This window comes from Spodoptera frugiperda, chromosome 25 (genome assembly GCF_023101765.2).
Source record: "Spodoptera frugiperda isolate SF20-4 chromosome 25, AGI-APGP_CSIRO_Sfru_2.0, whole genome shotgun sequence".
NCBI classification, from domain to species: Eukaryota; Metazoa; Arthropoda; class Insecta; order Lepidoptera; family Noctuidae; genus Spodoptera; species Spodoptera frugiperda.
The window spans coordinates 10,187,930-10,204,699 of NC_064236.1; the positions used below are offsets into that span (position 1 = coordinate 10,187,930).

A 16,770-nucleotide genomic window follows, 5' to 3' on the forward strand; every position below is an offset into this window, starting at 1 on the left:
TCTTTACATGGTACAATATTTTAAATACTCCTTGGTCGCTACTAAAAATGTAATCGGTATTAGTAATATAAATATGGCGACAACATCAAAATGCTTGGATAAACTATGAAGTCATACAAACCACTAACATTGAAGGTAACAGAGAGGCACGTCAACATTCAAGAGGCATAGATACTAGGTAGTCGCTAAATTCACTACGTTTATCCCCATTCCATGTAGAAAATCTAAGAAGGTCGGTGGTGAGGGACATCTATTGTCACAGGTCGTGCAAACAAGTAAATACACAGGACAATGCATTAGAGTCAGGTGAACAGTATACACCTGTGACACCAACACTTACTTTGTGCTCCAATATACTTTGGTGGTGATGATAACGCTCGTTCTCCGCACGTTGCGCTTCTTTAGTACCCTGCCCAGCTCAGCCTCTCCCTTGGCTATTCAAATAATAGTTACGTTAAATTTTAAGCTTTTGTATACAACAAAAATGACTAACTGATTCATTTAGGTACTATCAATGACAGAGCATCGTCTCGAGATTGTGCATAGTTACACAAATATTAAATTATTGACTGCACGCTGAAGTGGCTGCGCGAACGGTTACCGCGAGGTGTGTCGTGGATTCGATCACCCGTTGATTCGTTTCTGTGTTTGTAAAAGTTTATTCAACTCCCCATTGAACTGATCGTTCCTTCACCGAAAAATAGACAAAATCTCGAGATGACCTAAAATCAATCAATCTACGACTAAAATAAAATAATAAAATGCTAACCGCAATGTGCTTCCGACAAATCGAATAGGTTGATTCCGTTCTCCAGGGCAGTCATGATGACATCTTCAGCGCAATCTTCGTTTAGCATGGCCCATATTCCTAAGCCGATGTTGGGCACTCGTAAGCCAGATTTGCCCAAATTCTTGTATCTCAATCCTGGAGTCACCACTGATGGCATGGTGGTATGGTTTCCCATATAAGTTGACATGTGTCGCGACACATTTACCTCGCCGGCTGTGTACAAATTATCTCTGTCAGCTAAGTACAAAATCTATTCAATATTTTCCTACTATTGTCATTCAAATCGCCCATTATTTTGCGATCACCTTTGCAGATATGCATGTATTCATGACTATCTATAGTTTCATTCCTAGAGGTGCCAAAAATACGTGCGTGCCATGACTTCAAATTTTGTTTTCTCCACTAAATAGATACCTAATTCATTTAAAGTTATGAACTATTCGTTCACCAAATACGTTTACTTTTTAATTAAGAAAAACTGAATGAGATTGTTTTGGTTTCATAAGCCAAGTTTTTGTGGTTCTTGTTTACAATGAGTGCGGCAAGCGAATAATACACCCCTGTCTGAACAATATATCATTCAGCATCCTCGGAGTCATATGTCAACGGGCTGAATATGTTATGTAAATTTTAGACAACAGGAAATTGCAAGTCAAATGATACATTTCTAGAAATATCGACAAGAATTTTGCATTATTTACGAGATGTTTGTTGAATTGCAAATGATTTAGGTTCAGTTTTGCACTTATTACCAGCGAACACGAATATTTCTTCGATGAGCCTACACGTGAATACACAAGGAAGTTGTTGCCAAAACTCTATTTTAAAATAAAGAATAAAAATAAATATCAAAAGCCAATGTTATTATAATATTTTAACGTACCTTGATCCAACATTTGTTGAGAGTTAGCACTAAAGTCGTCCATACAATCCAGGGACGCGATGGGTGCCCGACAACTAAACAAATATAAACATTTTATAATTAGTTTTGTCGCCAATTCCAGTTTAACACAAATTTAATGAGAAACGTGTTAATGTTTATCAAAACGTATTTCGTTTTTAAAATACACTTTGCAATGTTCTGTTTCGTGCTGTTCACTGAAACAATATTACAGAACTAATTTACTTTTTATTGAAAGCGTGGCGGTGTTTTAAAAATAACATCACTGAAGAGCTAAGAAAGTTTGAAACTGTCTAAATTCTGTAATTTATATTCCGCCAGTCTATATGCTTATTATTTTTTCGATTCATATTATCTTATATTCTTTTATATTTTGAATTTGATACATAGTTATTGTAACAGACTACTGCTGTGGTGTCGTTAACGATACATTTTTTATTTACGGATGTAAAATGACGCTATAGTCTTGTAAATCGTTCGAATGACGGCTCTATTGTTCCCCAAATAACAAAGTAAATTACCTAAGTACCTATTAAATAACCTACCTATACCTAGAAGACATAATTACCTACATTTTTATTTACTAATTAGACTTTTATTTACGTTTTACTTCTAATTTATGTGCGAGCTACGTAGATGATTTTTATTATTCGAAAAAATTTAACTCTAGTTCTAAGTCTAATGATAAAATAAATTTCTACCTACTTTAAGCGTATATCGAGTTTTCTAAATGAGAAAATCGCTATTTTTAATGAGTAAGGCCTAAAGCATTTTATGTCCATGTTTTAAAGCTATGGCTAATGTCTAAAGTAGCAGTTTGTTGCCATTAGACATGATGTTATTAATTGTCGCAGTTAATGATATAAATATGTATTTACATGAAATTAATATATTACGTTGGTTTCGCTAAATTATTGTGACATGCATAATAGTCGCAATGACCGTTTGTGATGTGTTTGTCGCATTTCTATTATTAGTGTCTTTTTTATAATCGGCCTAAATCGGTGAGACGATGTTTCTTAAAATATCGAAACTGAAAGAAATAACGAAGTAAGAAGTAGATATAGAAAATAGGTACTAGGGTTATAGTGAAAGCAAGGAAGTAGGTGTTAGGCAAGGTGGTGAAGAGACAATGTGACACAGTAATACTTTTATCACCATACCTGTGGGTCGTAGCCGGCCAACTCTGTCTCTGCCATCAGCATGAGGCAAGCCAAGCGATCATATAACTATCGCCGCTCATGTCTTAGGCGGCTGGCCACCTGTGGCGAGCTGCACCATCGCGTGACGTGGTTACGTAACGCCGTAAGGTGTAACAGCCGACTAAGATAAAAGCTGTCCGTGATACCTACTCGCATGCGAAGATCGCGGTGTGCGATGCTGCGTAGTGCGCTCTCAGCTTTATTTGCCACTGGGAGAAGACATAACATTGTAGATGACAACTGCAGTTCGCGTCGGCTGTATCGCTCTAGGCAAAATAGTATTGTGAGTCGAAGACGGCGTGTCATGCGAAAGTCGCTGAGCGCAATGTTGTCATGCAGGCGCTGCTGGTGGTGGCAGTAGCGGTACGTCTTCTCCCTGTACGGCTGTCTTCGAATATACAGTTACCGATATATGGTGGGCATGGGGTTGGAGTCGACGCTCACGCTGTCTGGCGGCCCCAGGGGCGTGTGGGGAGTGCATCGGCTGATGGTGGACTCGCTGCGAGACATCTGCGAGCCCTCCTTGCCGCCGCCGACCTCTGCCCCCTTGCATTGCATCTCGTGACGCCTCATTCTGCTCCTACGCTTAGCAACGGCATCTTATCTCCCTACAAACATCTTATCTGTAACGAAACGTTCATACGCCTCCGCCGCACACCGACCCACACATATACAACCCCACAAAGTCAACTCAAGGATAGGACACGGCGGGTTTAGTTAAGTAACACACTCAAGGAAATAGACACAGATACATGCAAGCCCTACGCTAACATCTAGTCAGCTAAGGGTACACAAAACCGAGTGATCCACGTCAAAGGAACATCTAAGCGTAGAACTATCGCTCTTGAAATTAAACAAAGACTAGGAACGTAAAATTGCCGATAAGTGATCACGAAAACCGAACCGAATCCACCAGGAGTGTCGCACTCACCAGGGTTGCCTGGAGGATCTACGTACTAAACATCTGATGTTGCGATGCGACACGTCGTCAAATATACTGCGAACCTTACGAGACTGTATTGCGGGCGAGGGGAGGGCACGGGCACCGAGCCGCAGGGTGGTGCCCCGCCTGTTCAAGTTCGCGCATGCGCGATTGATTGCTACCGATTTGTTCTCTTTCTTTATTCATCCCCTAGCCGTCATTTTAAATTTTGTGTTTTTTTCAGCTTGAAATAAATATTATACAGGCAACCTAATATTTTACTAAGAATATGTAGGTACCATTTGTTGACTACGTAGATACTTAATTTGTTTTTTTGGAGCAGTAAATTATGTCGATCTAGTTCCTAGTTTAGATTTTGGATTGGATTTGAAAAAACTTAAGTAGCTTCTAAGTACTTTAATTGTAGGTATTTATTAAATTTCCTACCTAGGTACTTATTTTAAGTAACCTTTGGCTACCTACTTAAGTACTCCGTCGTCTTTTCAGAAGTATAGATTTGTTTGAACAGTTCCTAAAGAATAACTTAAGTAACTTTCTAGTACCGTTGCAGTCGCTGAAATAAACATGTCAGTAATGCAGGACTGCAGCTTGCACAGGAGTAATGTTAAACCTAAAATTGAAGATCAGTGAACCTACATTACGACGCCTGTGTCCGGTTGCTCAGCAAAGTAGATCTGGAATAGTACAAAATCCCACTTCCCAATGGCGGATACCGAAATATTCTGTGATCATTTTACACACAATTATTGAAATGTAATATAATATTCGCTTAAGCCTTTTCAGAGCATCAAAGGTTTACATTATTTGTGTGTATTTTTAGCAGAGAACATTCGGCACCAGCATTAGCAAGGGTGAAGACCACGACTTACCCCTGGCAGGAAGGCGGGCGGCCCAAGTCATCGTCGGCATTGGAACTGATATCAACGGCGGAGGTTTGCCAGTGATGCTCACTGGTGACATTACATTCAGCGCTGACTGTAATAACGCAGCCCCCCGGAGAGCCACAGTCGCTGTCTAGGGAAGCGTCTGCGAACAAAGGAAACCGTGTTCATAAACTGCTCGCGAAAGTCAATCTGAAAATGGATATACGTGCCGAGACTACCCCATTTAACGTGTGTTCTGTTTTTTGAATGAAAGCGGGTGAATGAAACTTGAAAACGTAGTAAGTACGGTCAACGGTGTGAACAACCACCTAAACCCGGTACCTATTATTTTTGGCTTTTTTGGTAGATTTTTTATTAAGGAGGGTTTAATCATATCTTGAACATGAAATCCTCATAGGATTACTTCCAACATAAACTACCTACATTTATACTTTATACCTTCATTTATAAATTATTAAGATAAATACTTAAAAATGCTAAATTACAGAATTTTTGATTAACATACGCACACAATTTTGTATTGGTGAACTACACTAATATTGTTTATTGTCACCATAATTATAACAATTAATTATGCGCAAGGAAGATAAGTGTTAGGAAGTAGATATATAGATATATATTAATAGCGACCTGTCCCGGATCAGCACGGTTAATTAGAATGATATATCTATTATTAAATTCCTATTTAAGACGAAGGTTATTTAAATGGATGAGTAAGGTTTATAGATAAATTACTAAGTAAAAAATCGCATCCAAATCCGTTCAGTAGTTTAAATGATCTAAGCCTATCTACGTAGGGACAAAAAAGTAACTAATTTTATCCTATGTTAAGACATTTTTATAAACGACCCCTAACGATTATTCCAGTTTACCTGTACTGATTTTTTCTAATTTAAAAATGATTAACATAAAATTAAAGTATATAATGACTTACCCCGGCAAGGGCCAAATCTACTGAAGTTGAGGATGATCCCATCATCGATGCTAGTGCTGGACTCCGGTTTTGTAAGCTGCGTACTGCACGATTTTCTCAACATGTTCTACGCGAAACAAATTAGTCAATTATTTATCAAGAACTTCTCATTCATAAAAATATAGAAATTCTCAAAAAATACTAACTTAGTCGAAATGAGCCCGGCCGCGGCCGGCTGCGGCGGCGCGGGCTCGGGAGAAGGTGGGCGTGAGATGTAACTCGCACTAAACCATCGGAAAAGTTCCGGAAACTACACTATTTATCACAAAATAGTCTCAAAAACATTTTATAATTTAACACAAAACACTACTAGAATAAATTTAAACTGAACTCTGAATAATTAGCACACGGTAGCGGAGCGAACGCGGAAGCCGACTTGTTGCAGCAAGGCGAATGTTGCATCTATTGCACCGTTGCGTCGCCGTCGATCCCGACAGCTATTCCCTACCTATTTTTATAGGTCAATATATTCGCGCATGTGTCGAAACCCGATAATTTATGACATGAGCACTAGAGTCCCTGGATGGCTAGATAGGGCGGACCTCCCTTCACGCCGACGGTGCAGTTTATTGATTCATCCTTCCGGACTCAACAGATACGTTCAGATTTCTATAGGCAACCGGACCGCCATATTTTACGCCCCATACTCTATTACAGAACAGTTATGTCTGGAGTATGGAACCGGCAAGAAGTTACCTGTTGTCTTAATTACGCTTTTAATTATTTTGTGCGGAGAGTAAATCTGTGTAATTAGTGTCATTTTATGTTTGCTAGAACTTCTAATCTTATCTAAGTACGTAATAAAATCAAGTGCTGATGAACTTAAATTAAAGAGTGGGAAGCTGATTGAAACCGAGGGCTCAAAAGGTAAGTAAAACCTTTGTTATTCCACAATAGACACCTACCTATATAATAATTTCACTCTCTCTTGTTTCAAAATTTCGCGCCCATTGTACGTACTTCTGGCGCGAACCACAGAACAAATAGTAGAAACTCTAATTCCGTGTTATTGATAAATGTTAATCAGCGAATTCTAAACTTGTGCCGATTTTTTCACAATCTTACGTGTGACTTATTTGCGAATTTATAATCAGATTTTTAAATTGTTTTTGCATTGTTTTATCTTTAAGAAATGTTGATCACACTAAGATTTTTACCGTGCGGAAATCGAACTTGGTACAAGATGGCAAGACGGCAGCCGGTTGCTCAGCCACCGCGCCAATCGTGCACACAAGGAAACTCAATTTACATCCCAACAAACATTATGGCTGCAAATAGAGCTTACTTTAGAACCTAAAGTGTTATGAAGGTAGAATAGTAGCTGCAATTATAGATTCAGGCGCCAAAAGAGTGTTAGTAATAAAATATAACGCTTATAGTAACAAAGCAGGTTTATAAGAGCAATATATGGAGGTTAAACGCGTAGAGCAGCGATTATTATCCCTACAATACAGACCAAAGCTTCTGTGTTATAGCTTTGAGCGAATTTTACGACTATAAGATCTATATAAGAAATTAACATTTACTATTAACTTCTAAAGTTCTAAGCAAGCTACCACAAATTCTTTCGGAGCGCTGATAGTTGCACAAAAGGAGCATTTAACGCTACTAGCTCTACAATGGTGTTCATTAAATCTTTTACAACACCAAACTCCTAAAGTGATACAAAACTCCCTTGTATGATTTAGGGCTGAATAGTAGCGATATTTCTCCCTATTATAGAACTTGTAGTGTCAAATATAGCTTCTATATTACTTAAGGTTGAATTATTGAGTTCGTTACCACTTTAGTACCTCTAATTGGTCACGTGACGAACGTAAAATGGCGTCGCAACATAGTTCCTCTCAAAAGCGTTTTAAAACTTGGAAAATTCAAAGTAGAACCGGTGGAAATAGACGGAAAATTTTGAAAGATTATCGTAATATTTTAAACTACAACGTTGCAAATGCAAACTTATCGCCAGATAACCTGAATGAGAATGGAAGTGTCACTACACGCGGTCAAGTGGGGAACTTACTTGAAGATGAAGGTTCCGCATGTAATGGAAGTGATATCGCATCTGCAAGTTTTGATGTTTCTGAAGAGGACCGATGTTATTACTCATTGAGTAGTGATGATGAGGATGATCCGAGTGAATATATTAAGAATCTTCATTTTAGTGAAAAATTGAGGGCATGGTCCATTGAGAAAAATATTACACAAACTGCTATGAAAGATTTACTGTTAATCTTAAATGACAGATTTGGCATGATTTGTAGGGTTTTTGGAAAATAACTACGGATCCCCAAATTCATGCGGCCACCATTTTTAGATACCTAATGAAGTTAAGTAAAAACCGTAAAACGTACGAAACGAAAACTTAATACAATGAAGATATTTATTTTTCTAGCGTTCTAATACCAGGGTCCCGACACAAGTCAATAGGCAAAGTTTTGTTACATATTTAGTAAAAAAATGTTTTTCTCCATGTGAAGCAAAACATTTTATTAGATAAATTCGCAACAAAGAGTGGGCGCTTCAATTATTTGCTAATAATATATACACATATTCACAGTTAACTTACCTTCGCAATGAAAATTCCGCTTCAGCTTCCACTAACAACGATTTAAAATAATACACCCAACTCCGCCATTTATTTTCGTAAACACAAAATGTGTTATGGTTGTTTGATAAATCTTCATTCATTTAACATATTGCAACGTTATAAAATAAAACATACCGCATTAGCCGGCTATGAAAAAAGTAAATTAGACGCTAAAATTTCTTATTGTAGATCTATACTGCAACTCAAGGTGTTACAATTTACCTTATTGCCACCCTCTAACCGCTCAAACAGTAAGTAAGGTACATCATAGATCTACTATGCCACTTACGGAGTTTATATTCATACATTTGCTCCCTTTATAGCGCTCAAAGCAGCATGTAGCTCTACCATACCGCTTGAGGAGTCACTAGTCACTTAAATACTACTCTTACAGCGCTTTAAGTCTCAGTTAGCGCTACTGAACCTCCACAATTGCTCTACTATAGCTCTTAAATTCATTCTGTAACTCCACTATATCGCCACTGTGGAACCTAAGGCTATAAGAACTTGTGCCCAATCCAGGGGTATAATAGAGTTATAGCTCGCTATAACTCCTATGTGATAGCACTTATTGATGACCTTAGGATCTGTTTAGCTCCTTTATATAGCTGTTATAACTCTTATATTAGCGCTTAATGTTAGTTGGGATATGCTTGCATATGGTTTGCTTATATGCAAAACAATGACTAACTTTTAATACATGAACATATGTTTCAATTTAAATAATTTAACAGAAAAGATCTGCTATTTTTAACAAAAGAGACGTTTTATTTTTTTGGTAACGTAAATAAAGTAAGAATTTTATATATGAATAACTACCTACTTCCGCACGTTTTCACCCGGTCTGCCGGGCTCCTATTGATCGTAGCGTGATGTTATAAAGTCTATAATCTTTCTCAATAACTAGACTACTCAACACAAAAAGAATTATTCAAATCGGTACAGTGGTTTAGGTGTAAATACACAGATCACGTCTCTGTAAGTAACTCACGAGTTTCTTTCGTATTTATATAGTTTTTCCGCCACTGGTCGGCTTCTACTGGGCATAGCGTGATGTTTTATAAGTATATTATAGCTTCCTCGATAAATGCACTATCAAACACAATAAGAATTATTCAAATCGGACCGGTAGTTCCGGAGATTAGAGCGTTCAAACAAACTCTTCAGCTGTATGTGTTAGTATGAGTATAAATAGAGATACATTTCATATAGCAAAATAAAAACTTTATAGCATGGCACATAAATATAAAACACAGAATATATAACACGGTTAGTAACATTTGAGGCGTTGAAATATTGACCAAGGAATATGATAAAATCGTGGAAAAGATGAAGAACAGTCTTCCAAAATATTTTTTCAAGGGTACTTCCCTGCAACTCATTTATCGCGTGGTATTAACTCCGAACTCGTCAGTTTTACTCGCATCATAGTTACTAATTAATGACACGAGTAAAACTTAACTAATCACTAACTTCAAAGCAGCATATAACAGCTTAAGTAATTAGCCCACAGGATTATCAGTTCTTAAATCAAGCTTGTTAATGAAGTCAGTTCACAAGATACAGGTTAGTTATCTAAAGATAAAAAACATAAGATGACCGAAAAATCGATAAAAATTTACTTACATTGATTAAATGATTATTGGACATTCGAAAGCAATTTAAGCAACACAACAGTGCCTCATTATTCTAAACAAAGCAGACAAAATATAGCAACAACTATTAAGATTTGATGTAGACGTTAATTGTAAAAGAATCAATTTGATTTTACCTATTAGATGAAGGTTTAATTAGTTTTCTAGGTATAGTGTACGGACGAGGCGGCTAGGTCATAGTTACCAGAACGTTATGACCCAACCCCCGCGTCGTGTAACGTTTCTTTCCTCATGATGCCAGATATACCTACTGCCTAGGTCTGCGACGGCCTTTATTGTAACTTTTGATCTACCTCTATGTACCTATTTCACAAAATGAGGTGAGCTTCTTTTATAAATCAGAAGAGTCTCCTCAATTTTTAGTAGTCAATACGGACATAAAATTAACGGTAGATTTATTTAGTAATCATTGCTATCTTTTAAGATTTTGGCAATTTAAGCTTCTATTAATTGACCAATAATAAGAACGTTAAATATTTTCTTAACATTTCATAGTATTCCATAGCAAGCAAAGTATGATTTCAAAATCATAAATCAACACAAATGCAAATATTAATTTATAGGGAAATAAAATACCCGTTGATATTTGGTTGTGTCTGGTATCGAAGGTCGACTGTGGTGCAGTCTTGCAGCCTGGCGCTGTAAGTCACAGAGCCGGTGGTGGGACCAGGACGTGTTCATGCCTCGCAGTCCTTCTACTGCCTCTGCGATCTAAATAAAGGGTCCAACACCATGAACAACGATGGTAAGCGCTCATACCAATTCTTACTAAATTAATTCCTGAAAATGGTGTTCTTTACTTATAATTATGCAATCAAAAGGAATACAAAACTACCTTTTACCTTTATATTTTTGATAAGTATTCGACTTATGGTTTGTGGGACAACTGCCACAGAGTTATGATAATGCTGAATACGAAATGGCGTGTTCTCGACTAGCAGGTGGCTACACATAATTGATTTCAGAGTAGAAACTGTCATGAGATCTTTGTTTTTATTTGACAAAAGTTCATGTACAGTGTGCGCAACTTAAATAAAGGTTGTATATTACCTATTTAGTAATTTTCAATTAGCTCCCAGAGACATACTTCAAATACGGCGATTTATTGATGTTTCAAAGAATTGTTTTAGAGAATATAGGAAGTACTTATCTTCATAATTTATCAACACAAAGAACTTAAAAATATCTGTAATATTTTCAGATCTTAACACAAACAATGAGCGAGAACCGGGAGATTTGTACATGCAATTGCTGCAGTATATTTTGTATACACCAAAAGACCAGAGACCTGCGTGGCTGGAACCTCGAAAGCCGCCAGAGGTTACAAAGGACGTATCAGCTTCTATATGTCCTCCTAATGTGAACCCAGTGGATGACACAATTGTGGTGCGGGCGATCGAGGTATGGGCGGAAGCAGGCAGGCGAAAAGATATGGCACGCGCTGCGACAAATGTGGTCACATCCACGAGATCCTATAACGTCTGCGATGTTACACTAACGCCAATTGTGACCGAGACACAATTAGGCAGCGTGGAGCAACGGGAAATACACGAGATTGGAGCTGGTGCAAGTCAGACCGAACCAAGCTATATCGGGAGTAGCCATGGAATCGAGCCGCTAGGTACATATCACAAAGAAGCGCTACTTACTAATAATTAAGTAAATCTTTCATAATGTACTAACTGTAACTCTTCTACGAACCACACAATAAATCGCTCTCACTAATTCCCTCCCGGTTCGACCCGTTTGGTTAAATATGAAAGTAGAACTAAGCAATAACTAATCCTTCAATTACTAGCTCAAGTTAATACTTCTGCTATGGAAAGTTTAGCTTATTAGCTTCAGAAGCGTATGTGAATATCTAAGCGGTAAATTAAAACACTGATAGCGATTTATTGAGCGATTAGAATGTTACACTATAATGATGCAATTACAACACTGCGGTTTCAGTAAAATATTATGTTATCCCTAGAAACGTGTACTTTGTACAATGCGATCAACATAAGTTGTCCTTTTTTTTTTAAATATTTTATAAAAGTATATGGACACAGTATACGAGTTATCATTTCAAAGGACAACATATTATACTGAACGCACTGTATTAACACAGTTACTTCTCTCTTTTTGTCCTCCTCTGCTTCTATGGCCCGCTGATGAAGAAGCTTAATATCAAGTTGCCTGATTTCTTCAGCCTCTCTCGCTTGGCACTCCTTCTCCTTAAATGTATAAATGTATGGTTTAAATTATTGAATAGATAATAGACATCTTTATAGATACTGAATATGCCTGTGGTGTAGTTTTTCATGAAAATTGGTAATTAATACCAAAGATATGTTATATACCTGTGAGGTATACTAAAGGTAGGTAAAGCAAATGATGTTTGAAGCTGTATCTCGGTAAATAAACAAGATGTTACCAACAAAGTTCCAGAATGCAGAATTTACTTACTGTTAAAAATATTTACGGCGGGGCCTCATAGTTTGTATAAGGAATCCTATACGTATTGCATGCATTATTATTTAATGTACCTAAGCTTTATTGTGTTTTAGATATGTAATGTACCTTCTGAAGTTGCTTTTCGTGCTCAAGTTTCTGTTGCTCAAGCTCTTCTTCTGGTATTGGTGGAGTCTCATCTCCACTGGACGCATGTTTGTTTCCTAAATAAATTATACACCAAATATTTAGGTGATACACAAAACAAAATACCTCCGCTCACAAACTATTAAAGGAACCTACCAGTAGGTGGGTGATACGATATCCAAAACTGATGAGCCATCACTATCAACTACACAGCACGGTTAAATTGACAAGACACTCTTTTCAGTCAAGGCCAGTACGTTTACGGCTCAGAATACCAAACGAATACTGAAACACGTATAAACCGTAAGATTTTATTCATAGACGTTTATTTTCATGGTAGACTCTGAGCGAACTTACGTTGTGTAGAACCGATTGGCAAGAGGCCAAGACACAGCGTCGCAGTAGACCCGTCCCTTACACAAAACTCGTCATTTTGACAGTAAAATTATTTCGAGTTGTTTATTTTCTATTTAGCATTTTGTAGGTGAGTTTATGTTTACCTACAGTAAGCACTTTGCACTGTTACATTGTTGAGTATAAATTAACAATAATTATCAATTTATTTTTTATTGATGATCGAAATAGAAACTCATTCAGGCGTAAACTAATAGGTACTGAACCATATTAATAGATTAATTAGTACAAATTAATTGATCTAAGTTTATAGGTCCAAACAGTCACTCATGCCAAGGAATACGCTCAGGATTTCCTTCTCATAATTATTATTAAGTATGTGATACGCATGAGAGAGGTATATAATAATATTATGATCAAATAAGTTACGTCCTATTTTTTATCAGCACGATACCGTGAAGTCAACTACTACTACTAGTACTATCTGACTCGTTGTTTTTCAATTTCAGTTTTTTCTATGTTCCTAAGAAATAATACAAATATTCTAGGGGAAGCGTAAACCAATTGGTTTCAAGGAATTACTTCGGGGAGTGAGAGAGGGCTTAAAATTATGTTGTGACAAGGATAGGGACACTGCATTACACGGAATCTATATTCCTATTCTGTGATTTGTATTATTAGGTAGGTTCCTCTAAAAAGAAAGATAAAGAAACAAACAAATAAACTTTTGCCTTTACTCGTATTATAGATTATAATTCGTTTTATGTTTGTGAAATATTGCCGTGCCCAATCTCCAAATTATCCAACTTTTTCCTGTTAAAGTAGGTTACACGTGGGACTCCGTCAATCGCTGCTTTTTGCAAAACAAACCCTCAAGGTCTGCGCGTGGAACATAACGGTCATTATTCATGTAGGTACATAATACGAGGGGTGAACTGTCGTCACCCTACTGCGTCCTTGACCCTGAGCGGGAATAATACAGAAATCGAACACCGCGTCGTTGCCAGTCGTGACTCGCAAAACCGGTGGGGTAATTTGCACAATGTTCCAGAACGTGAGATTTTTTCAATGTCAGGACGCGCGTGTTCCTTTGGTATTGTGTTAGCACTTCGTATTTTAATCGCATGTAGTAAGTAGTAATCCTACGTAGATTAGGTACATCAGTATCAAGACGTTATTTTAACTGAACATCGCAAGATTTTTTTAAAGGAATACTAACTTTCGGTTGTTATACAGGATTTATACATATAATTTACTGTAATAGCTCGAACTAGAGAAAATCCTATGATTGACCAACATAGGCTGGTAAATGTTGGTATCTGTTATGTAAAAGAAAGTCGTGTTAGTTACACTATATATAAATTAAAAACGGCTAACTCGATTTAGCTACATTAACAGAAAAAGAAGAGAAAGAACCTTCAATGCTGATGGCCATTCCGGAGACTATGAAACTAATCAATCACAGTCGGAAATGTGCTAAAAGAGTTCAGTATTTAAGAGTATTCTGCAGGAGTTAAATGTGTAGGATACAGGGTGCGATTTCCCCTAAGTTCGAAAAAACATTAGAGTGTGAGATTTCGTTTATCGTATCAGATCATAAGGCATTCGTGGTCTTGATTAAGGCTGAGAAAGAAAAGAGAAGTAGTGAGGAGTTTGCGTTTGGTCAAGAAATCACTACTTAAAATACTTATGGATATCGCGTTCAATAACATATAATTATACATTAGGTAAATCCCCTTAACATTAGAATTATTGTTGAAGACTTTTTTATACAATAATATTAATTAAACTTAATAATATTAAAAAAATAATAATAACCAGCAATTAATTTCTTCAATGTCAAAAAAACTATTACTCCTAAGAATAAAAGGTTAATAATAGATATTAAAATTTTGCACGTTTATTCCACACAAGCTCATTTTCAACTGGACTTTTAAAAAAAAATATTGCTAGAATAATTTTGGTACTTAAGGTTAGCGATTAGGTACTTACAATATAACCAAGAAACGTAGGTATTTTAAAATAGTATAAGCAGTGGCGTAGCGTGTCTTGGCGGGCCCCGTATAAAATTTTGTTTGGGGCCCCTTTTTCTCCCTGGGGTTAATAGAGATAGAGACATTTGTCTTTTCGGTTGGATCTTAACGGTTAAAGTCTTCCCCATATGTTATGTTTAAATACGAATCTGTCATATTTTATACTTATTAAACTAGAATGTAGGTATTAGCGACACACGACTGAATTTGTCGCACTTGTTGAACGTGGCAGAAGTGGCAGCGCGCAAAACGACGTGCAAATCTAATTAATTAGAGGCTGGGGGAAAGGTCCTAAGAAGATACCTCATATTTATCTTAATAGGTACGTAATTTTTTACTTATCCTAGTGTTCATTAAATACATTTAATAACAACAACAACTTGCGCATCAGATAATTGTCAGCATATTCTACCCGCATAGATTTAATAAATAAGTATGTCCCATTTATTTGTGAACTTCGAAAAATGTACAAACTTTCTACTAAGTATCATAGCATAGTTTTAAGCACAAGTCCGGTATAGATTCTCATGTGTCATAATGTCAGGTTTCGATGAACTTGCAGATTCCAGTATCGGAAACTCCTGTTGACTATCAAATATCAATATGATTATATTGTCCAATAAGTGCAATATAATAACCAACGTAGCTACTTAATACCTGTATAATATGTACCTTAGCATTTTTAACTCTAAAAATCCACTCACTCCTTTGTTTATTTATGTTACTACTACCTTCTTATTAACAGTGTTTTTCCTACCTACCTTTCGTAGTCAGCACCTACCTACCTATGAACAAATTAGCCGAAATATTTTGAATAAGAATGAAATAAGAAGAAGACTGTCATGACACCTAAGTACATAAGACAGATGTTGTAAATTGCAAGAAACATCCGTACCTTTTTTCACTATTTTTATTCTTTTAATATAGTACCTACCTAGGTGTAGGTGTTTATTTTTTTAAACATAGTTTTGGCCTCACACATTAAATCTACCGTTGGCCACCCTTAGTACCTATAAGGGACACCAGACAGATGGGCAAATAGACTACCCAATCTATACCTACACCTGAGGCTCCAAAAGTCCTCCTGCGGTTGATTGAATTTCGGCGCATTAGGCGTTAAGACGTTTGCCTCCTCGACGCCAAACGATGAGCAGGATCGGCCCTCTCACGATACCTCTGCAGCCTGTTTTTGGCATATTAGGTTGAACCTACCTTTCAAACCTAGTCTCTCAAAATGAATGCCACTTCCCTTTAGTTTTCTGTCTCTCTGTCATTTTTGGCTCCAATTACTTGTTAGGTAGGTACATAGTTAATTCGAGCTAATTTTCCGCAAATTAAAAAATTTCAACACTTATTTCCCACCAAACATTTCCGTAATTATTATATCAGATGATAAAACTGTAGTACCTAGTATTGCAATTGTATTGCATATTAAGTAATTTACATAATAATATATTTTTCATTACAAAATTGCATTATGTCTTAACGTCCAAAATTTTAAAATTCAGCAATTTTTTTGTAACACCAAGTTCAATCATTCCACGGGAAGTTCAGAAGAAAATACTTCGTCCGTAAATAATTAAGGTATATACCTACCTCAATTTATACGGTGGTTGCTACAAACTAAAATATTTATCCTTTGGTAAAATTAAATAAAACAAAACAACGAAACTGAAATCCCTAGTAGAATTTAAATTTTTCTTCTGAGTTGCCAGATCACAAAATTGTAGAAAAATCTAATAATATCTCGAGCAGTATCAATTTCTCAAAGAAAATTATATTTGTTTTACTACTTTTCCTTGCTTAAGGTACTGTAATAAAAAATATGATTAAATATTACTGACATAATGTGTATTTAGTAAGGCGAGAAT

The 16,770-nt window shown here is 36.6% G+C and overlaps 2 protein-coding genes across 5 annotated transcripts in view; one reads left to right on the forward strand and one right to left on the reverse strand.

Moving 5' to 3' along the window:
* LOC118263499 (voltage-gated potassium channel subunit beta-1) overlaps positions 1–12,904 on the reverse strand; it is a 27,080-nt gene extending 14,176 nt beyond the window's left edge. For 2 of the 4 annotated variants that reach the window (XM_050704314.1, XM_050704311.1), the window contains exons 1-9: positions 12,669–12,902; positions 12,495–12,589; positions 12,047–12,148; positions 10,509–10,643; positions 5,655–5,760; positions 4,706–4,862; positions 1,674–1,747; positions 770–1,003; positions 341–434 (exon numbers count right to left, since the gene is read on the reverse strand). In XM_050704314.1, coding sequence (XP_050560271.1) covers positions 341–434; positions 770–1,003; positions 1,674–1,747; positions 4,706–4,862; positions 5,655–5,760; positions 10,509–10,643; positions 12,047–12,148; positions 12,495–12,589; positions 12,669–12,708 — 1,037 coding nt within the window. In that variant the 5' untranslated portion in view covers positions 12,709–12,902. Of the gene's footprint in view, positions 1–340; positions 435–769; positions 1,004–1,673; positions 1,748–4,705; positions 4,863–5,654; positions 5,761–10,508; positions 10,644–12,046; positions 12,149–12,494; positions 12,590–12,668 lie in introns of all 4 variants that reach the window. The other 2 variants (XM_050704312.1, XM_050704313.1) reach the window with 2 other exon arrangements.
* LOC126912407 (uncharacterized) lies at positions 10,552–11,999 on the forward strand. The gene is made up of 2 exons (XM_050704316.1): positions 10,552–10,677; positions 11,134–11,999. The coding sequence occupies exons 1-2, from the start codon at positions 10,665–10,667 to the stop codon at positions 11,589–11,591; spliced, it is 471 nt and encodes a 156-aa protein (XP_050560273.1). The 5' UTR covers positions 10,552–10,664; the 3' UTR covers positions 11,592–11,999.
* Positions 12,905–16,770: the final 3,866 nt, after the last annotated feature.